The 23,161-nt window shown below is 32.4% G+C and overlaps 1 protein-coding gene across 5 annotated transcripts; it reads right to left on the bottom strand.

Annotated features, from left to right (window-relative positions):
* Positions 1 to 1,696: 1,696 nt before the first annotated feature.
* Positions 1,697 to 23,057, bottom strand: LOC119081749 (matrix metalloproteinase-14). Of its 5 annotated transcripts, XR_005088523.1 has the most exons (10): positions 22,355 to 23,057; positions 16,878 to 17,019; positions 7,205 to 7,334; positions 6,628 to 7,138; positions 6,518 to 6,560; positions 6,204 to 6,459; positions 5,765 to 6,141; positions 5,526 to 5,685; positions 3,489 to 3,611; positions 1,697 to 1,989 (listed from the first exon to the last, which is right to left on the bottom strand). XR_005088523.1 is itself a non-coding variant. In XM_037190924.1 (9 exons), exons 2-9 carry the CDS (start codon positions 16,980 to 16,982, stop codon positions 1,862 to 1,864), a joined length of 1,710 nt encoding a protein of 569 aa, XP_037046819.1. In that variant the 5' UTR covers positions 16,983 to 17,019; positions 22,355 to 23,057; the 3' UTR covers positions 1,697 to 1,861. The 5 variants fall into 5 exon arrangements, 4 of the variants coding, with proteins under 4 accessions (XP_037046819.1, XP_037046821.1, XP_037046820.1 ...); XM_037190924.1 differs by lacking the exon at positions 3,489 to 3,611; XM_037190926.1 differs by lacking the exon at positions 3,489 to 3,611 and having other exon boundaries at positions 5,598 to 5,685.
* Positions 23,058 to 23,161: the final 104 nt, after the last annotated feature.

Here is a 23,161-nt window from a genome sequence, read left to right as displayed (position 1 = left end):
TCACTGTACTTCCGAGTAGCCAGATAAGAGCTCACTTCAAGAGACCTAGCTCACGCTCCGGAGAACATAATTTCATTAAAAAAAAAATTTCTGATTGGTACGGTCAATACCTTTCTAATAAAGCTAAAACAGACGAAATATGTTCAAATGTGGCCGACCTACAAGCAAAAACTGCTTGCCGCCCTGTGCCTGTTCCACACCAAGGGGTCTAACTCACGAGTCGGTCATCCGATTTCCATAAACTTTTTTTTTTGTCGATCGGTATTGTAAATACCTTTTATTTGACGTATCACTTACAAGTTTAACGTTTAAATGTCCGGAGATATCTTCGAAAAACCGTAAAGCACTTATTGGGCCACAGCTCGGGAGGGGTCGATCCAAAATCACTCATCTTCGAACTTAGGCTGTCTTTTGACATTACCAAACGGGAAAAAAAAAGAATTTTCAAAATCGGATGCGTTTTACTCAAGTTATCGTGCAGACAGACAGACAGACAGACGGACAGACGGACAGACGGACATTTTTTTTACGCGGATTTAGCATCTCTAGACAACCACAATAGGTTTCCCCTTACTCAGGGAGTCCAATTCGACGTGTTACAAACGTATGCGTAAACCTATAAGACCCCAGTACTTCGTACGGGTCTAAAAAAAAAATTAAATACACTTTTATTAAATGTTTTGGGTCACCCAAAATAATAGCATTTGTTGTGCTTAGCCCAGTAGCAATAGAAAAATTGCGACTTCATAGCTCCAAAACGTTTACTTTTGAAATACACGACAAAAATCAATAGATCCAATACCCTTTCTGTCTACCAACCTAAATACCTTCACATTTTACATGTAAAATTAGAAATTTTTCAAGAGGGCAGAAATAAGGTGGTAGTGTGACAGCGTCAAAATGAAGTTTGTTTGCCAGATAGAGTATTGATTATTATTAGATCTGATGAAGTACCGCGCTGTGATTTTTTTCCAACTATAATTTCGAGGAAATGTATTAGGAATATGAATGTATCACGACTAAGTTTGAGCTCACGCTCTTTAGAAAGGAACGGAAAGTAATTCAATATTATTGGCGAATCTGCTGGTTATCTTATTTTATACAGATTGAATCGAAATCTGTTTGTTCATTACGCCTAACATATACCTCAACAGCCGGAGTTTTCGCTGATTGTTGTCGTCACTCTCCAGGGAATAGTATCTTTCATTTAAATAAAAACAGAGAACCTTTTTTTGAAGACATTTATTTTAGTCAATTGTATTATACAAATGTTTAACTATGTATAAAAGGTACGGAAATAAATATTAATCCGAACTTTTCATAAAAATCTTTAATTATTTACAATTGTGTTTATACAATACAAATCTACTCCTACAAAGTTTCGGCTGATTTTAATTTTCGAAATTGAATTGCAAAAAAAAATCAACACAAAACTTAAATTATGAATTCACTTTCAACTTCTCATATTTTTTCAGTTTAAATATTCGCGCAATAACACAATTTTCATTATTAATAATTATCTAAGTATCTAATCATCGTAGATACAAAAATTAGTAAAATTAAGTTATTCCATAAAATTTAAAACTAAAATAGTAGGTGTGTAATACTTTCACTAAAAATACAAATATCAATTACTTTACACACTATTACATCCTCAATAACTGACCTATGATCATAATTTTTTTTTCCTTTTTTCCATTTATTTATAAATTTTCACAAAAAAAATATTTACAATAATATTGAAGGCACTCAACTGGTTGTTTGTATTTGGCGTGGAAATTTTTTTCTTCTTCTTGGAATAAACTTTGACATCTAAATTAAAAATTATACCTCGACGACACTCTGGTGGAAATTAATATTACTAGCACATGGCATATTTGCTTAATGTGACAATAATTGATGTTAGTAATATTGAAGAAACTAGATGCGTTCGACTTCCAGAATTATTACCACTATAGTCATCATGTGCAGGTCGATCGTCGGTTCCAGCTAAATTTGTTAAAAATAAATTTGTTCATTAGTTTTTATCGGCCAGAGAGCTAAAATTTTCGTCAGAATTAAATTTCAAAACTGTGATTACTTGACTCTACATTAAATGCAAATCAAATATAATTCGGAAATTGTTGATTTTCAGGAAAAGGACCTATTGAGGGCATAATATTTGACCCGGAAAAAGCGCGAACATTTCCATAATACGGTCACAGAAAATGTGACTGTGATGTTACACCATTGGTGTGTAATAAAATGAAATTAAACTTGGTGATTGCCCAATAATTTGACCTCCTTTCGCAGGATATTGATCATATCAGCAAATTAACAACATTGTTAGCGTTGACACGAAAATGTGCGTTGTTACGTTTACGTATTTTAATTGAGCAATTTCTTTCAGCTTTCATGGCATGATCTTTAGGATAACTTGCAATGAATATGCAAGGCGCGCAATGGAAACTTAGGGCAGTTATTTAATATGAAAGCTGAGATAATGTTAGAGAAAGATAGATGTTAATGCTTTATACGGAAATTAGCAATTTTTTTTATAAAACGTTTGCACCACCTGGGTCATTTTTGTTCCGAGTGACATATACGGTATATCACTCACTCACTCATATTGCTTCGAGCAATCTACTTTAATATCAAATTTCATTTGTTCATAACAATTGCATGAAATCCTTAGCAATACGCAAAAAGTGAAAGAAAAGGTAAAAGAAAAGGTGAGAGAAAAAGTTGTTGTTTTGGCTGTCTAGTGGTGAGGGACTGTGATGTTTTTGGTCTGCTCGAATGAAATAGTATGTTGTGTTACAAGTATTGTAATGTTGATTTTTTCAGCACTAGACCCAAGTTTTCCTTACGAGCGGAGCGAGTAAGGAAAATTGGGTCGTGTGCTGAAAAAATCTCATTACAATACGTGTAACACATCATGCTTTGTGCCAACCGAGAATTGAAATAGACAAATGCACAAAAATTCAGAATTTTCATTGTAAACAATCACTCTTCGAATTTGATCGATCACGTTGCTTTGCATTTTTTTAAAACGAATGCTGTAATAACTCATACGAATTTCATTTCAACACTGGTTTGAGTGTTGTAATAAGCCATGAAAACGGGTGTTGTAATTTTGGACATTTCAATCTAGTTATCGATATTGAAATCCGTCGTATTTCAATTCTCGGTGGCACAAATTCTATTACACAAAACTCATACTGACGTGCAATGCATTTTTCAACAAAACTTCGGATAAAAATTCAATTCTTTGTGTGATTTCATCTTCGATCAATTTTTCATCCCTACCCTAGGTATGTAAGTAACTACTGTCTGCACCTTTAACAGCCAGTGCAAAGGTTAAGTAAATTGACAAAGAATCAGATTCGATTAAATAAATTTTTTCCTGAAAATCAACCGTTTTCATTTAAAAAAAATTAATTACCAAAGTTTCAATAATAATTTAAAAAAATGTAGAAAACACAAACTGAACGAAATAAGAAACGTACATAATATAAAAACACTGGGCTGAGCTGCGTCGACGACAAAATTTGAGCATTTAATTTTTTTTTATTAGAAAAAATAATAATTTTTCATTTTTATATTTTTGGATTAACTTCGAAGACTAAAGCCTGAAAACAATAACAATTCATGCTTTATATAGTGGGGCAGATATAAATATTTGATTTTTCATTAAATTAAAACAAAATTAATTAAATCTGGTGCCCAAAACCCGTGTCAGGTATTTTTGAAGTAAAAACAATAAAAGTAAAAAAAAACCAAAATAAATTTAAAAATTAAATGATATTTAAGGTAAAAATCTATGAGTTTTTTGTGCGTGCTTCAAATCGTATAATAATAAAAATCGCATGCTTGTCATATTGTTTTGGTGGGAATTGCTCGTTCAACTTCTAATAAAGGGGTGAGGGAAATGGTATACATTGGGTATAATGAAGCTGAGGCTGTAAGTGCTCAAAGTTTTTGCATTACAATTATATAGTGCATCATGCTAGCGACTTACACATAAGTCAGTTCAGTTTACAAAATCATAAGGGAGTGTTTCATACTTTATATAAATACTTTGGAATAATGGAAATCATTGTGATGTGTAGTTTTGTGCTATATTGTGGAGTTTTTCAGCGATAACAGTGCATTGGTTGTTCTTTCTGCGGTTGGGTTAGATTTGTTTCTTAGTTAACCTTTTGAATACGGCAAGCATATCTCGATATAATCAAATAATTCAAAGAATCTTTTACTTCATTTGATTAAACATTCAGTTTGATATAGAAGATAACATAAGTCGGACTTTTTTTTTTCTTTTCTATATCATATGACTAGCCGTTTCTAAAGGTCAGTGCATTTAATTTTGTGCAATTTTGTAGTATTCATAAAAGCGTGCAGTTACATTCGCTTACAAAATTATTTCTGGAACTTTTGGTTAGTGATAACCGACCATTAATGGATTTTTTCTTTTTATTTTTTTAATAATTAATGATTAGTACACAGAGTACACAAACACTTACAATCGGTTTACATTTGATATGAGTGAATGTAACATGATTACAGATGAATTAGAATTATTATCCTATTAACAACATGCCGTTTTATCAGCAATCGTTTGTCCGCGGGAATGGTAAGCAAGTTATGAGTAATTAACTGTCGTTCATATTTACACAAAAATAGTTTTTGACATTTGAAGCAAAAAAACACGTCTAGGCTTTTATTAGGAAACACCTTATTAGGATCCATCTTTAGTGAGTTTAATGATCCACTCCGAAAATCTTATACAATTCATTACGTTGATGACTCAGCGATCAAGTTATGACGAAAACGTTGGCCCACCTTCAGAACTTTTATTTTCGGTAATGCTGAATTCCTCAATTTTCAAGATTATTTCAGCTAGGGTAGGTGGTTAGTTACTTCTCGTTTGTACAGTTTACTTGATGTAATTTTTTAGCAACTTATTAAGGAGATGGTTAGATTAGCTTCTGTTTATTGTATTGTTAGTCAAGAAATTATTCACAGGAACCATACAGCTTTCATCAGAATAAAACATCTTTAAATAAGCGTGTTAAGGCTGTTAAGGTATACACCTCATGGCTGCGACCGATTGGATAACTTGATCATCTCAAATAATTTTTTATTTGTTATTAACACAGACAATTGAATGATCATCCATTGATATCAGTAAAACTACCGTTCTTTCACTTAAAACCACACAAAAACATATCTATCAATGTCACAATGTTAATCCCTTTTCTATACACGACTACAACGTATACTCTCCAATTTATTATGTAGACAACTTCAGTGATATACAACACAATGCAAATGTTTGATCCTCCAGCAAACACACGAAATATTTTCTTTGTCACAAGACTACGTCACAAGAATGTGTTAAATATTTGATCAACAAAATTCTAGGTAACATGAACAATTTTGAGTGACTAAAATTTTCAATTCAATTTGCGTCCGTGCGTAATCGGATGCAATATGAAAATGATATAAAACTAAAAAAAATATCCATTTCGGTCGGTTTCACTCACCTGCATCAAAGACAATATCTCCGACATCATGATCGGTTTCTTTATCGGTGTTATCAGATGCAATTACATTACCTAATGAATCGAATGCTGAAGGTACATTCGAACAGCCGAACCACCAATGGGCTGTGGGACGTGGGAAAGGTGGGTTGGCATCGTCGACCTGAATGGAGATAAAAATCGTTAGTTGAAATTCAGTTATATCGGCGCGGTGCACCAATTTCACTCGACGCTGGACTTACCGAAAATGTTCGGTCATTAAACCGATAGTATTTGTTGCCTTTGAAGAAGTACGTGTAGCCATTGGTGTATTGTAGTGCAGCATCTATACTGTTTGGCACACCTTCCCAATTCGATAACGGTTTTGGATAGGTTGATTTGACTGGCGGTCGCTTCAGTGGATCGAAGCGCCAGAATTTGGTTCCTTTGTAGAAGTAAATTTTTCCATTTCCACCCCATACTAATGCAGCATCTAAATTGTCCGGTATTCCTGTAAAACCGTCACTGATATCCTTGGGATAGTCTCCATCCATTTGTCTACCAGAATATCGCCAGTATTTCGATCCTTGGAAGAAATAGGTCTTTCCATTTTTGTAGGTGAATGCAGCGTCAATGTTTCCTAGATAAATATTGCGTGTAAAGACTTTTCGCTCGACTAGACAAAAAAAATCCACAACTAACCAGGTAGACCGGGCCATCCTTGCGATATAAGCTTCGGATATCCTTCAGCTATAGCATTTTCAGTTAATTTGTAATATTGGTTTCCCTTGAAAGCGTATGTAGCTCCGTCGTGAGTATTAAAGACAGTGTCAATTTTGGGATCGGTGCACATTTCGTTGTTGTCACTTGGTACATTTGGTTTGGGCTGTGGCTTAGGTGCCGGAACTGGATTGTATCCACCGCCTGTAGTTTTCTTACCATACAGAGCTTGGATACCCTGTGTGAAATAGGTGTAAATAATTGAAATTCACGAACGTAAATCGCTTGAAATATACCTGAATATCATCAGAATCCAATCGAAACACTGGATCGTAACCCCTACACAAAGGCAAAAGAAAACAAAACATCAAACTTTAAGTCCAGAAATTTCTTGGTAAATTTTTACCTATAAAACGGTGCCATTAACGCAGATCTAACATCGGAATGACTCAATCCCAACGAATGTCCGAATTCATGAGCAGCCACTTGGAACAAATTCGTTCCACGTGCACTGTTAATAGTCCAATACTCAGCATCGTCAAAATGTGCATCACCTCCATACACAGGGAAATATGCATGAGCCAAGGTACCACCTTGCCCATCGAAAGGATCACCATCACCATGTTCACCTTCTTCAAAGCGAATTTCAATGTGTACCGGATTCGCTCGTTTCGCGGTAAATGTCAAATCGGTATAGTCGCTCCACACGCTGAATGCTTTCAATACTTCTTTGTCAACTTCTTGTCGATTCAATTTCTTCGGATATTTCGATATTCTGTATGTCAATGCTTTGACCTTCCATCGACTACCTTGTAGTGCGTATCGTTTCGATCGTGAATCTGTTCCAAATCCAACTTTATCTTTGACGCCACATCGAGGCAATGCCATTAGTTCCATTGTTTCTTCATCAAGTTCGCCTGTGAAGAGAATAGAGTGTAAGTCGAAAATTAACGAAAATTAATGGAAACACGAAATAGCATTACCAGTTACGTTAACACCAGCGAATCCTTGAAAATCCATTATCGCCTTCGACCAAGTACTACTGTCCAAAAGCCCTCCATTGGCTGGATTTCTTGCAGATGGTGGTAGATAGCCGAATTGTGATAAATAAATCTGAAAGTAGAGACACATCGTTAATATCCTGACTTGAATAAAATCTACTTTAATGACTAATAATTTAATGTTTCACATAGTTCACGAAGCACGTAGGGGAACCACATTCGATTTATTGTAACTCACTGAGCTAAAACCTAGTCCATATTTAAAGCAAATGCAAACGAAAAAAATTGGTTTCATGATTTTTGATTTTCGCTAAATTTAGCTATTGGACTCGAAGCTGCTGAACGACGACTAAATTAACTAAACACAAAATTAAAAACAAATTTATTGTGAAAAATTTTAAAATTCAAATAGTTTGCCAAATAAAATTAAACCGAGGGCATTTTATCGCGGCATTTTTTTTAGTATCATTCTCTAGACACAATCACTTAGTATTCAATATGTAAAGCCTTAACATTTTATGGAATGGTAAAGCGATGACTTTCAGTGATTATACACAATATGAAATTTTTATTTTTATTTTATAATATTTGTGTATTTTGCAATGATGATATCTTGCAAAAAAAATAATTTTTATGAAACAAAAGCAAATTTTAAGAAACAACAAATTCCATAAATGAAAGGAAAAGGTTTTCAGAACACGACTATTGTCGCCGACAGAATGAAAAATCAGTCTTGGTTGGGTCAACGAAACCGAATGAGTTCTGAACTGAATTTACAATAACAAAATCATTGAATTATGTGTAATGTTGACGAAACTTTGGAAATTGAAAGTCATATTTTGGATCGGATCATTAACCTCGGACGAGTGTCATATGTTATTGACAACAACTCCCAATAATGCAATCTTATACAGCAAATAGCATGGCTAAAAAATGAAGTAATAGATTTGAAATCAATTTCCCGAAAATATCTGAATAGACCAGATAGTAAGATTCAATAATAATCCTAGTCATGGTATACCTTTTCAATTACGATAGAATCAAACCCGACTCGTCGTGTCGTGCAGGAAGCTAGAAATTATGATAATAACTCACACATTTACGTCCAGATTAATACCGAAGGTATTAAAAATTGCTCAAAAAAAATGACCGATAGAAAAATGTAAAACAAGTTCATGATCAACAGTAAGTATCGACATGTAAACTCATTCATAATATTCGTCAAAATTTAATGTAGAAACTACACCGTCCTCACTTATATCATGACAATAACATGTATCATCAATGTTGTCAATAGCAATCAAAAATGCTGCTCATACATACCTTCCAGCTATAATTAAACACAAATGTATTAAAAAAATTCAATATACTAGCTGCTGATGTTCCGTACACAATCAGACCACGGAAGGTCAGTCATAATTTTTTTTTAAATTTCCGATTTAGCTTGCGCATCACTCATTTGTGTTTATAACAGCACAGTTCATACTTTAAACGAACAGTCGATAGGAAGGAATAATATTCCGAGCACTAGCACATTCATAGTCTAGATTTAAGGTTAAATGGTTAATAGGTTCTAGGTTTGGTCGTGAATAGATAACCAATTTAGATGGAGTGAAATGAGTCTCTCCTCTGTCTCGTACTTTTTGTCACGCAATACAAGACATACTATACTATACAATGATAGCGCGTGAGTATTTCACGGATGGCAACTGCTCGACTATAATTATTTTATGTTAATATCGACATAACAATCCAGTCGTACCTTTTGGGTTTTTATTTTGCAAAATAATTGAAATTACGTGTAAAGTCATCGCAGTCTGTGAGGTTCGGTTGATAACAAAAAAAAAAACGTTTAAAACTTGAACATCATGGGCGGGTACATCAACTAATATTGCCTCACTGAAAATTACATTGTCACGGTCGCAATATAAATCTATTCATCAGTCATAATAATTTGCTACGAAACGAGAAAAATTATAAATAATTTTTTACTTTATGACGCTTTTTGCAATGTTAAACTTTTGCAGACGTCTATATAGTCATATGTTATCGACAGCGACGATTAAAACAGGCGATTAGGTCTGGTTAATGTGGTCTCTTTCATAGCAAAATATTTTTAGTTCAAAGAAAGTAACAGACTCGAAAGTAATGGCTTTATCGTAGTCGTCTGTAAAATGTTATCGTGTAGTGACCAATGAATTGAAGAGTATATCGAGGATGTCTGGACCAGATGAGACCATGACGAATTTCGTTGAACAATGTTGCATTTACGATATAAAATTTTAGTACCGAAGTGATGACTGATATGCAAAATTGAAACATCATAAATGTTTTCTATTTTAATGTGTTATACGAACTTAATAAACAGTGACTATACAAATAAAAGGTCAGTAAATGTATGATCTGCCAAAGCTATGATCTCATATTGTTATTCTGGCGATTCTTCAACAGACATTGAAGCATGTAGCGACGACGTAGCCGTTAAACTAAGCATCTAAAATAAATCGTTTTTATGAATTAGCGATTTCCCACATAATAATATGTTACCACATTCTCCAGTTTTACTACAAAAAATAGACTTTTTTCTCAGAAATGTTTTACGAGATACACATCTGATAATCGTTGATCGCAACCATAAAAATGAGTCATTCCATAAAGAAAAGAATTTATCGTTAAATTTGATGATTAACATTACCACAATTCAAAGAGACAAAATTTATTATGCAAATTGCTGCACCACACCAAAACCGAGTTTATTCCACCTAATACATGCGTGTCAGCATGACGTGTATCTATTGAGTATGTCGTTTTAGCTCAAAGAACACAACTATGTTGATTTATTTGACAACTATAAATGTACGAAAGTGAAGCGAAAATGAAAACTTCTTACTTATATGAACTGTAAATCATATACAACAAACGCGATATGATGGTCAAGATATTAATATCAGATATTATAGGAAGCAGAGAGGATGCTGCTTTTCATTTATTACGTACTAAAAAGTGAGTAAATGGAAATAATGGAAAATATGAATATGCGAAATTTATTGGGCTTTGTTTCTATTATACGCTAATGTGCTAATGCTTTGGAGGTTGTTTTTTCTTTCTTTTTGCTATAAATAACTGAACCCCGACGCACTTCAAGATATGACTAATATCAAACTGTAGCTAAACGGGGAAAGAGTCTCTTAAATAACGAGTTATCATTTTAGTTGCAAGGATTGATAAATGAAAATATTTTTATTGCCTTTGGAAAGATATAACGCGGCATGTGCATTTAAAATTTCAGTAACACCCATACCACATCTGTAAAAATTAAAATTCACCGATTTGTAAAAAAGAAGGAATCAAACGAACAAACAAATTCATCAAAATCAAACATGGAATATTAATGGAAATGTATTTTATGACTGGTCGTGCTATGATCATTGACCCCATGAATTCATATTTATAATGATTTAAATGTAAACATTGTGTTGGACTAAGGAAATATTTTAAGTAATTCAATAAAAGAATGCAGTTCTTTTGGTATGCACAACTCGACACCGAATGTTATTATTTAAGTCCATTGAATTTAAAATGACAAAAAGGTCTTTGTAGTCCTTGCATCGGCTTATCTGGACATAGTGGATAATATACATATATTTTCATCCATTCAATTTCCCACTCGAACGGTATTTCGTGACAAGTTTGTTATGGGTAACAATCTTGTATAATGTATACGAAACGTATTAAACACAAGTTTTCGCCAAATTAACCTTTAGAACACTGAGCATTCACTCACAAAAGGACTTTTCTGCTAATAAAATATTCATCAATTTGAATAAGGAATAAATTTAAGGTTAATATTCTGGTATGACCTGAATTTCGTTTAGTTTTTGTATTGATTTTTAAGTGAATGTCCTTTCACATCATCGTAATTACTCACGAAAAATACAGTGGTTGAACTACTTGTTTGTACGGTTTATGTACGATGATACATTGTAGATATATCGGTTTTCGATTGTTTATACATAATATTACCTGTAACGTTCAATGGTTTCTTTGAACCGGTAATGGATATGCATACTACAACCAGTGGACAGTGGTTTTGAGCTAAGTACTCCAATTTATTAATTAATTGAACAATTGTTAAATTTCGGAATATTTCTAGTAAGATGTTGCCGGGATGTATCACCTTATTTTAGAGATTATCTGAGCAAATATTTCTTTGTTACCGAATTACCACAAACGTTCACACTTCATACTTTCGTACTGTCTGCTTCCAAATATAAACCAAATCAAAAATAAGATTTTATGTTAGTTTGCTAAACATTGTCTACATGACAAACTTAATTCGTGGCATGTATTACAGAGAGAGGGAGACGTATACACAACATTTCTCATGGTTAAATATAACATGACAAGCAAACATATTCACGAAAATTATTATTATGAATTAAATGCTAGGAAATTAACGATACAAAATCTTTATTTGTATGCAAGGTAAAACGAATAATTCATTATACATCTTTCATTATCAAGAGATAAAACAAAAAAGCGAAAAAACGACGACAACCACATTTCCAGTGATTCTGTTCAGAAATGTATTTGTAAATGAGATGTACATTGTCACATGTGGGTATTCCTATTATAATCGAATATAAAGAAATTCCTCAGTGACGTCATCATGAACGATTGGCACAGAACGAATTGTCTGGTAAAAGTAATAAATGTGTTTGTTTTCATTTAGAGAAAAAAAAGAAAAACCGCAACACTTGCGATACCGGTTTGAGCAGAGAGAGAAGCGTTCGCAAAGCCTCAGAAGTATTACAAGTTGAAAATTACTTTTTCGTTATGACACAGACGTAATCTACTCGGTTGGCATAATATCATTTCCTATAATCGTTTTATAAAATAGGTTGATTACAGTGATTATGTCTGTAATTAATGAGTCCACGATGTTTTTGAAATTGAAACTAAAATTCACGGACGACCGTATACGTTTTTAATTTAGAAGACTTACTATTTCCGTCTAAATTTAATCAAAAGGCTACGAAGGAAGAATACCCAAAGACACTGGAATGCTCCTCTTTGGATCATAGATGTCTGTCGACAAGTTGTTTTTATAGCCAGACGAATAACGTCTCTCTTATCAAAGCTTGAATCGAGAAAACACGTTATGTGTATGGTTTTTATATTTCTGCATATTTATCTTAATTTACAAACACTAATTTAAAAACCAGCCGACAATACGTCACTTCTGAAAAACCAGTTCGACGAATCGAAGGCATATATTTCTGTTGAAATGAGTCTTCGTTAATCGGAATTTGTAAACGAATTTTTCGGAAATGATTATTGGTAATATTTGTATTTCATTAATAATGTTTGATTAAATAAGTGAATCATTTTGCTGCAGAAATTTATAATGTGTTCGAAGAGGTGAATGTTAGTTTACCTGAAAAAAAAAAAATTGTGGGCTGCAAATTGGACCTACATAAACGACTAGTCTCTGTCATCGAATAAGACGACAAAATAAATGCTTAAGCTATTGTTATCTCTGATAGCAAAGCGTCTGGGTTAAAACTAACGAGATGGAAGAATTCTTAGCAGACATCCTATGATACATCAACAAAAGAAGTAACAGATTTGATGTATATTAAACATTAAAATCTGTTACTTCATTTGCTTGATGTGTAGTCGAATGTTTGCTAAGAAATCTTTTAGAAAGTGCAAGTGCTATGAACTGTTTGCAGATTCTTAAATTTGTAATTTGAAGCGGTAGCAATTAGATGTACTGAACGAATTTAGATACTCGCCTTTTAAAAGTTTGAAGGTACATTGAACCATATTGAAACAAGTCAAGTAACTGACCTCACATGTATGTTTAATTTCCACGAAAATTTCGAATCGAATAGGTCAACGTACAAATGTTGTTCTTATCGTAATAGTCACAAAATTAAAAACAAAATTTGTAATACCAAATTAAATATAGATTTCTCGCCCTGCGCACTGTAATTTATCGGAAAAAGAACAATTTCCTTATTAGTATACCTAATTTGTATCTACAACGAAATAATGATGCCCTAGGTCAATGTACCAAGTTCTTTATTAACATTTTCAAAACGTTCGTTCGCCAAGTCTTTTGCCCACAAAAAAAGAACCTCCGTAATCACAATTTAGTTCGCTCAATATGGTATTTCATGAGACATGTAATAGGAAATAAAGAAAATTCTCTTTATTGTGAATTTAATTTATTTTCTAAAAATATTTATACGTCTACCACATGCAGTATATATACACGCGGGAACCCATAATTCAATGACACGAAAAGGAATCGTTCTTTGCGTGTTTTTTATAATTTACAAGACGAAAATGGAAAATGGTGATTCATTACTGGTCTACGGATCTACCGCAATAGTTTCATAGCATGAGCGTTTCATTTGTAATGGAATTGTTATGCCATGCAATCGTTCGCTTCATTTTCATAATTCCGTTATATCCTCTGTATACATCTCATATTACACGTTATTCCACCCTGTCCACCGAGATCAGTTACGGTTAAGCCAATTAATTATAATACGAAAGGAAAACACCGAGAATGCAATTAGGTCAATTTTATTCGTATTTTTTAATGTGGTTCACACAAAGGATTTCGCGGAATGAGTGTTTCAGATCAAGGAACACTTTAAGTAGTTCAACCATTGAAACTATATCAAAAAGCTACAACTCTTTTCTTGGTGGTCAATTGAATGACAAAGACACTGAATTGTGCGTAGGCTGACATAATATGAATCAAGTGATTTCAAGTTTTTATATTTGCTTAGTGAAGTGTATAACAAAATATTTGTCCGGTGGATCTATGTTTAAATAAATAGAACATTGATGATAAATGATTAATATTGTTTTTTCAGCCTTTCGCAGAATGGATAAAATTGGATGACTGTTCTACCGGTAAGCTGTAATAAAAATTAATGATAAAACTAACGAATGGCTGGAAGTCACGCCATTGATTCGTTTTTTTTTACAGAGGGCAATATGCATTTGAGTACCCCTTGAGGAATATAATCATATCGAAAATTTATACCGTTTCGACAGAAATTTTCAAATACAAAAAATGTAACTTGCTATTAATATGGTCGTTCGTGACTTCCACTTACAACAGTTTTAAAATAAAGACCGAATTTCAAAAATGTCGTCCAACAATGACGAAATATGGTAATACTTTCAACTCCACTTTGAACTTAAAACACGAGTTATTCGTTTCTAAAACTGGTATGGATGCGTTTTCATGTTTTTAAATTTAAATTTGAGACGTCACCAGGCTATAATTATTCTCGACGACGCGGTTTATTTTTTCGAATCTCATCTAATTTTAAATAATTTTGCATCAGAAGTTCAGAACGTTTTGGTTTTCATTTTCGATCAAATTGCCTCCACGTGTTTATCATAAATTGTCACCTGTAATTTAATATGTACGCGCATGGCATTCGAAAATAGCAAATGAAACGTATTTATATCGATTAAATGGCAAACACACTTGTTTACTGATCGATTGCAATTCACTTTTCTCGAAGTGCATTGTTACAAACTTTTCTAGATCGTCATTAGATAAATTGCATATCGTCTTAGCCATTTACATAAATTATTGGTCAACAACTCCGTGCATTGTCTCATTAGAAACCTATAGAGCACACAGCCACATTTCATTTTGTTCCTCAATTATAGACTGATTTATCTTTAACTTTTATTGAATATTTTGTGCGCACTTCTATTTGCTGTAGTAAACAAATTATAAGTTGATTCTTTCAGAGATTTATCACTTGGCTGTTTATTTTTCAACATAGACAGAACTGTCTGTCTGTAGACTATGTAGCAAATGGTCCTTTAGGCTCTTTAGTGTAAGCAATAGATAAACTTTTTCTTAAAAAAAATATTTATTTGTTCGAACTAAGTGCGAGGGTGCGAGAAAATTATAGCACTTCAAGTGCAGCTGATCATCTTTTGACTGTAGCAACGATAAAAACAATTGATAAGCAAATGGCTATGTCTTATATATCGACATAGTTGTTAAAACAACAGAAGTGAAAGACTTTGTTTGAATCTGCTGTAAATATTTACATCAAATCAAGTACTAGATTTGAAAACTATTCTATTGATATGGTTTCCGTCTACTGTGAAAAGGTTAAGTGTACGAGTCTTATATTATTCTGTATAATAATTGCTGGTTGTAGCTGGAGAATTGTTGTGCATATAGGATCCTATACATCAGAATTTACTATTTTTTTAATAGTTGACTTTGAAGTAGCAGCTTTTGGCAACAAATTCGATCATATGTAAATTGCATGGCTCGTAAATTTGGACTATACCAATAAATTAAGTGCCTGCAAGACACTAATCTCTATGTCAACCTAGACTCAATAAATCGAAAACATGACCAGAATACTAAATTCTGCAATTTTCCATAAAATAATAGGTCTAGGAGTTTTGAATTAACTATTCAGTTGACGAACTTATACAAATTCACAAATCAAATAAATTATGTACGATCTGTCTGTACGTAATACTCATACTATCAGTCCTATCAGCATAATTTCAAAGATTTTTTCTGTGTCATTGTTGACTAATTGAAATTGAAAGTAAATTTAGGTGCACAACAGCAATATTCTCAATGAAGAATGAGTTCAATCAATGTTGTTTTCAGTCAAAAATCAATCGGAATGTTTGCAATAGAAAATGTTTTATTCATTAAACAATACAAAATTTTGCAACGCGTTTAGCACAATTTGCATTCTTTGAATTTTTTTCTTTAATTAGTTGTTAGCTATTCAAATTAGCCGCTTTCTTATTAAAATCAGCGTGCGCTCTTTAATTACAATTTTTATCTCATAAATATTACACGCAGAACGATGCACTTATATTAATAGAACAAAAAAAAATTGCGGAAATAAAAGATAAGATAATAATTGGAATCGTAAGAAGAATGCATTTATGAGCCGAATGCCAGAGTAGTGCTATAAAATAATGAGATTTGAATCATTTATTCTTATCTTTTCGCACAGTCAGAGGACAAGATCGTCCAGTTGCAATCTGCGTACAAGTTGAACTATAAAAATTAGTTAACCCTTCCACAGACGGCATGCATTTCAATTATTAACGAATCTCTTACTTGTTGTGATTGAAGTTTTCAGGTATATTAAAATTAAATCTTTTACTTCATCTATTTTAACAGTGTTTCTACTATTCAAGAACGCAATAGCCAGAGCCCCTATTTAAATAGAAAACTAAACATTTGTGCTATCAGTGCAGTGAAATGAATTAAACTGCGAGTAGTTTCTTTGCTTCATTATGATTTTCAAACGTGGGATTGTGTTTCTTTGAATCTTTTTACTGGATTTCCTTATGCAATATTAAAAACATGATACATCCTCATCGATAACGATTATTGAACTTAATTTGATATTCATACTTAGTTTGTATATCCATCACCACCACAATAACACCATAATATAACAAACTTTTCGTATAGAACACCAAGCCTTAAATTTCTTGGTCAATAAACCCGACGTCCCTACACGCATTTGTGCATACTAAACGGTGTCGGTTATTGAAATTATGTTACATTTTCATATAATATGAAACATGAAGCGAATGGTTAGAGAAAAAAATTACTTACCTCAGCTTGTGTAGTTTTTTGTACAGGCGCCGCAAATGTCGCTGCTATTGTCAAGGATACAGACAAAACAAATCGTAATAACGGCAGTGTGTTTTCCCGATCCATTTTTCATTCGTTTGATATGTTTGGAGTTTCGAAATGACTGAAAGTTGAAAAATGTGGCTTTCGTAAATTATTCAACGAGTACAAGAAGTATGCAAATGGAATTGTACAATTCCGTTAAATATAAAAAAAATTGGTTAGTAGAGTCCGAATTTAATTGGTAAACTTAGAATAAGATGGTGACGATTCGATTTGAAAATGATGATAATTAACGAACGATATTATTCTTGTGGTTTTGTTGATTGAGCGTTATAAATTATCAAATTTACCAATATTTTCATCGAAATGGTATGCACTTGATGAAAATTATGGTATAGTAGGTAGTGGAAGTTATTTACAAAAAAAAGGATTCAGATGGGCGTCGCAAAAAAAAATCTTTGAGTAACGTGAAATATAACACCACCTTATGTTGACTTACGAAAATATGGGTTTTGCTACTGTGTACAGTGTGTCGAATTAAAAATGCTTCTTATCTGCACCACAACACATAGATATAAATAAATTCGGCAACTGATTAGTTTGCGAAACTGTTTACCTAGCAACTTAATTATGTTTCACAATTTCGGCCCTTAACACTGCGATGAGGACATTTTCTTGTTACAGTCGTTATTTTCACATCACCTTATTTGGAGCACAAAATCAGATTTTTACTAAATTCTACTCAACACAAACCTAGTCGTAAAGTTTTCTTCCTCCTAGCTTGACGACACCTTCAATAAAAAACACTAAACCACTAACCACTCATAACGAAAATTCAAACCTAATGTCTACGTTTATTCGATTCGTGTACATCGTTCGAAAACAAATGTGTAATTGCCTAACCGTCTTTTTGTTTGGACTTGCTTTTGATTATCATTTATATAAACGCAACGTTATCAAGAATATAAACAAAGATAACTAATATTATGGTGAAATTCCTCCATTCACAGGCGTTGTTTCTGATATTAGGTTTGAAATAATAATCTAGCCGATAGGCTGATATCATTTGCAGATAGCATTTTCTGCTATCAGATGCTATACGTTGGATGGATTGTTTGAGTTATTTAAGTTATTAGTAAAGTTTGAATGCATTGTAGACCTTTTTATCAATCGTACGTAATTTTAAGAGAATATGAGCCTGTGTATCACCTCACCTAAAAATAGGTATGGAACTATGTGAAGTGGATATGGATATAGATAAGGGCTACGATAATCATATCGCACAGGAAAACTGAACTTAACCTAATAATGAGTAATGCTGATTCGGTATTTTTATCATTAATGCATGTAGTCATTCAACTAGGGAATATTCCGATATTGGATACCGTTTATCAGGTGGCGAAAAACGTAACATTTGGGTATTATAACATTGGCGTTCCATGATAAAATATATTCTGACGACTGTACGAAGGAAGTTAAAATAATTTTTTTTTATGACAAATTAATAAATGTATTGCAAGTCGGTTGGATGTTATAAGCATGTAAAAAGCGCAATTTACCGACATATGAACTAAATTTTTCGTTGAATTCCTAAACTTTTATTACTTTGACATTCAATCAATGTGTAATACAAGAAACGTATTGCTAAAATAAGTTGAGCAGAATGCTGTTTTGATAATTTACTCAAATTCCTGCCTTGCATACTTTCATCGAAGAAAGAGAAACTATTGAAGTTCCATAATAAGATCAACCACCTTGTTCTCTATCTCTACGTCTATAATGTCTATAACCAAATAATTTAATTTTTCTTTCCTAATTTTGCACATCATTTCCTTAATCGGCTTCCAGTCCTTGCAATACATAAATTCCGCTTGAAATATATACATCCTTCCTGACAAATCAATTTAGAAACAATAAAATTTACAAAATTCTACGTCCAAAAAAGGTGTTACATGTACGATCAGTTCATAAAAAAAAACGATGAATGATAATGTTGAGTTTAACCTTAAAGTTCAATGGAAATGTACGGAGAAAAAACGATATATTTTCACACTAAACAATGCAAAGGTAGGTACAAATCAAATGTGACTGTACTGTTTTTTTCTAAACCGATTTAATGATAAGCAATGATGTTGATCATATATTAGACAGATCGTGTATCGAATCGTCAATGAAAAATTTATTCAAAATGTAAATTATTAATGGCAATCGTTACCGCATCATCAATTAAGTGAAATAATATGCTGTGCAGTTTACAAAAATCCAAAGCTTTTTGGCAATTATAACATTTTTGATCTTACTGAATCACGGCTTTAGAAACTAAATCGTGAATTTATTGCAAAACCTGGAGAATAGCTAAGTAAATCCGACCGGATAATTAATAAAATTCTGAATTATCAAATATAATTTCCTTGATTTTCGAATTGTTTTACTTGTTGTTGCAAATTCTAAACCTTCAGTTTGATTTTAAGTGTGCTAATTTTGACGTAATATCCAATTCAACAGAAACAAACAGTGACAACACTTCTGTTTCTCTTCTATGTCCATATATCACATCGCGCAGTACACCGAAACTGGCGAAACCAAATCGAATTCGAAAGCCTAATAAGATTTGTGGATTAAGTCACAATTCAAGTCTGATTGACCAATATTATGTTCTGTTTCAATATACGTTTTTTTACAATTTCCATTATTATCGATTACACAGTATTTAACACAGACAATATTGAGTTTATCTAATCAGTTGCAGTCTTTGTCAATTTGTCATAATATTTATTTAACAATTTATTTGTATATATTCCGAACGAAATAAGATTATTTGAGAGCGGTGAATTGATTTTATGTGAATATATCACTAGGTTATTCAAAAAAAAAACTATTTGCTACAACTGAGGCTTGGGCATTGACTGACTCGGTCTACATTGTATTGGGTGTTACGCTTCGTTACATATTATATCATTCAAAAAGCACCAGCCGATCTAGATATTGATAATTGATGTTGCTAGCATTATTTCGTTGATATTTAAATAAAAAATTGTGCGAAAAAAGCACTATACGCTGGTGCTAGTTTTCCATACCAGTGTAGACTGCTGACATTAAAAAAATAAGTGAAATCATCAGCTCTAATGTTAATCTCGTAGCACTAGGCTGATTTCTGCTTCGATCCATAAACATAAGAGTCTTGAATAAAAATGCGATCTATACATTGAATCTAGTACAATTCTGAATGCAATTCAATCGATTTAACCAGTGTTATTATCGGATCTATTAATAACTTCCATCAATCAAAGTATTTTTTTATCTGTTGTTTTCAAATCTTGTACTTCAATTTTCATAACAAACATTTTACTATATAACGGACTATTACCCAGAGCTTGTCATTATTTTTGTCGTCATTATTGATAACAGATGACAGATAACAGATGTGACAGGGTAAACAAAAAAAATCCTGTCGGTATCATTTCCCAGTAAGAATTTTCTTTACGCCGAAAAGTCTAGTATGACTTACGCACATCGAATTATCAAAACTACATTTTTTTTACAAGTAAATGTTTTTACACCTCATAAGCCGTAATCGATTTAGTTTATGTATATATAAATACCAACGCGCCAGCAACTCTCCGTCAGTGTGAAAAACTTGTAGTCACAATTTCCGCGAAATTACATTAGTCATTCATATATAATACGATCGTTTTTGTAGGTAATTAGTATTTTATCTCTACGCAAGAAATTATATAAATTGTTGTATACATTTCATCTCGTTTGGTACTGAAATGTACAGCTGTGTAATAATATTTGTATCTTAAGTTGAATAGTCGAACATAAACGGAGATGAGGACATTTATTATTTACCAATAACAAAGGAAACATTATTCTCCAACTATCAGTGGAAAACACTGTAGTAGAATCGGTTAAATGTGCATTTCCTACATGGCATTATGCTGACTGTTTGCTTGTATATCTTTATTAAATTATCAATTCCGTTTGGAGTGCAGTCAACATTCTAAATTGAGATAAATTTAATTTTTTTAATTAATGTAATTATGTATATCAAAAGACTCTTGTTTTGCGCTTGTGACAATAGTTTTGTAAGTTTATCTAGAGAAGTTGTTAAAATTTGTAACCGACTTCAAGTAGCACGACGTAGTAAATTCACAACAAAGCGGCTTCATCCACAACTTCGATGTAAGAATTCGATGTGTTTTTGTAGAACCATCTCATCTGTTATTGACAGAAACGACAGAAATATACGACAATATTCTCTTATATGTATGTAGTTTAAAACGTTTGTCAAAACTAATGAAGTAAAAAGATTTTGGATGAAATAACAAGAGAAGTAATAGATTTAATGATTACATTCAGATCTTCTAGTTTGCAAAACATTTTCAACAGGAAGATAATTCCATTTATTATCGTCGTCTTTCACTCATCATTTCCTTCGCATAGGAAAGTGAAAAAATTACCCTTTTTAAACCAGATATATGTATCCCCTCCGAACCACTTTGAATGTAATAGAGTCTGTTAAAAAAGAATTATATCGAACGAAGGTTGATTTGTTATTTCGATACAACAGAAATATTTTACGAATCAAATGGAAGTATGGTAAATGCTAATGCACTTAAAGGCAAAACTCACGCCACAAATCATTGTAGTATGGCTCCAATCGATACATGACAGACCTAGGTGTATTATGTTAAATACATTAGGGGATGGTACTGTTATTATTAGTTTTTTTTTTTGGGAAATAGATGGGTTTATTTTTGGAAATTGAAATTACTGTCTATCGATCCGCATGTAACGACCTATGAGACAGCTATAGCGAGATATTATATATAACTCATAGAAGTTATAGGCTAGCCGTAAAACGTTTTTGACGTAGTATAAAGACTCTAATTTGAAGAAAAATAATTATTGATGGGCTGGGCATGTCTCACGACTTAATGGTAATTGTCATAATATAAAAATTCCAACTAAGACGTAAATTGACGTAAATCGAGACATACGCATCAATTGCTATAATAATTAAACTAATAAATTTTTACGATTAAATACCAAGCTGAATACTAAAAAAGATTGAACGTTGCCAGTCAAACTATAAAATATAGCCCTTCATCAAACAAAATAATACATTTCATTACGTGAAATAATTAGGAAGCATGAAAGACAAAAGACATTTTGGAAATATTTCCTTATTGATATCGAGAGTGTTTGGAATGAACAATGGAAAACTGAAACTATACTAAATCATTCAATGTGTTCTACAACACGTTATTCACTGAAGTTACCCTCATGAAGCAAGCTCAAACGACTCAGTCTCAAAATACAATTAGAATAATTGTTCAGTACTTATATCTGTTTATTGATTGAATCAAATCGTTCATCTACATCTCACGTTAGCATGGCAACATTTCCAAAGGTATTTGTTTAATTAACATAATTGAATTAATTGTTCTTACCTTAATTAATTAAATCAATTGTAAATCTGCGATCACAACTTACAGCCTGATATGTATCCAAATATTCAAGGAAATCTTTGTTTGGTTACGACGTACAAAGCAAATTATTTTGTTCCTTGTTGGCGAAATCAGATTTAAGCTATGATTGGAATTTAATACTTTGTAAGTTAACTCTAACTTTGACAACTATTTTAAGGACTTTATGTTCACAGCCACACTATTTTTTGTTTCATCTATTTCGAGTCACTAAATTCGTCTCCTTATATCACATTGATGAAATTTTCAACTATAAGTCTATTGGTAAATGCTGAGCTTTTTGGGTGTAGCTTCCACAACATTTAGCAAATGGAATTAAATTTTGAATTTTTTTTTAAAAGATAGCAGTTCTTTATCTTATCACACAATTATTGTTTTTAGTTGAAATACTTTTCACACTAAAAACGTCCACTGTTTTTTTTCTCTCTAAACCTTCCAACGAATTATTCTTCAATGATAACCGAAGAAAATGGTCAAAAAAAAGAGAACTATAAAATCACATTAACTGCTACTTTATATTGATGACTAATATTACTTCGTATTCGTTTGAATTTTGTTTTGTTTGTCTGATCGAACACACTGTCTTCGCTCTTTTGCCTGTTCAACAATTATATTCACGACAACTAAACGATACGTTGTGGTCGGTTGCAATACCGCGACTAAAGAATTGTTGACTTGCGAAAACAATTTTATTCATGTTTGTTATTGTGACGTCACTAACTATAGTCGGTTTCGACTAGTAACATTTATACTCTTAAACATTTTCTTTTC

Source organism: Bradysia coprophila, unplaced genomic scaffold (genome assembly GCF_014529535.1).
Source record: "Bradysia coprophila strain Holo2 unplaced genomic scaffold, BU_Bcop_v1 contig_358, whole genome shotgun sequence".
Taxonomy (NCBI): Eukaryota; Metazoa; Arthropoda; class Insecta; order Diptera; family Sciaridae; genus Bradysia; species Bradysia coprophila.
The sequence above is the reverse complement of the archived record's forward strand: the minus strand, read 5'-3'. Positions and strand labels throughout refer to the sequence as shown.

Coding starts and splice junctions, on each gene's coding strand:
- LOC119081749 (XM_037190924.1), bottom strand. CDS start 16,982: ATGGATCGGGAAAACACACTGCCGTTATTACGATTTGTTTTGTCTGTA. Junction 6,561..6,627: donor TTAATGGCACCGTTTTATAG/GTAAAAATTTAC, acceptor GCCTTTGTGTAG/GGGTTACGATCCAGTGTTTC. Junction 5,686..5,764: donor TTAATGACCGAACATTTTCG/GTAAGTCCAGCG, acceptor ATCTCCATTCAG/GTCGACGATGCCAACCCACC.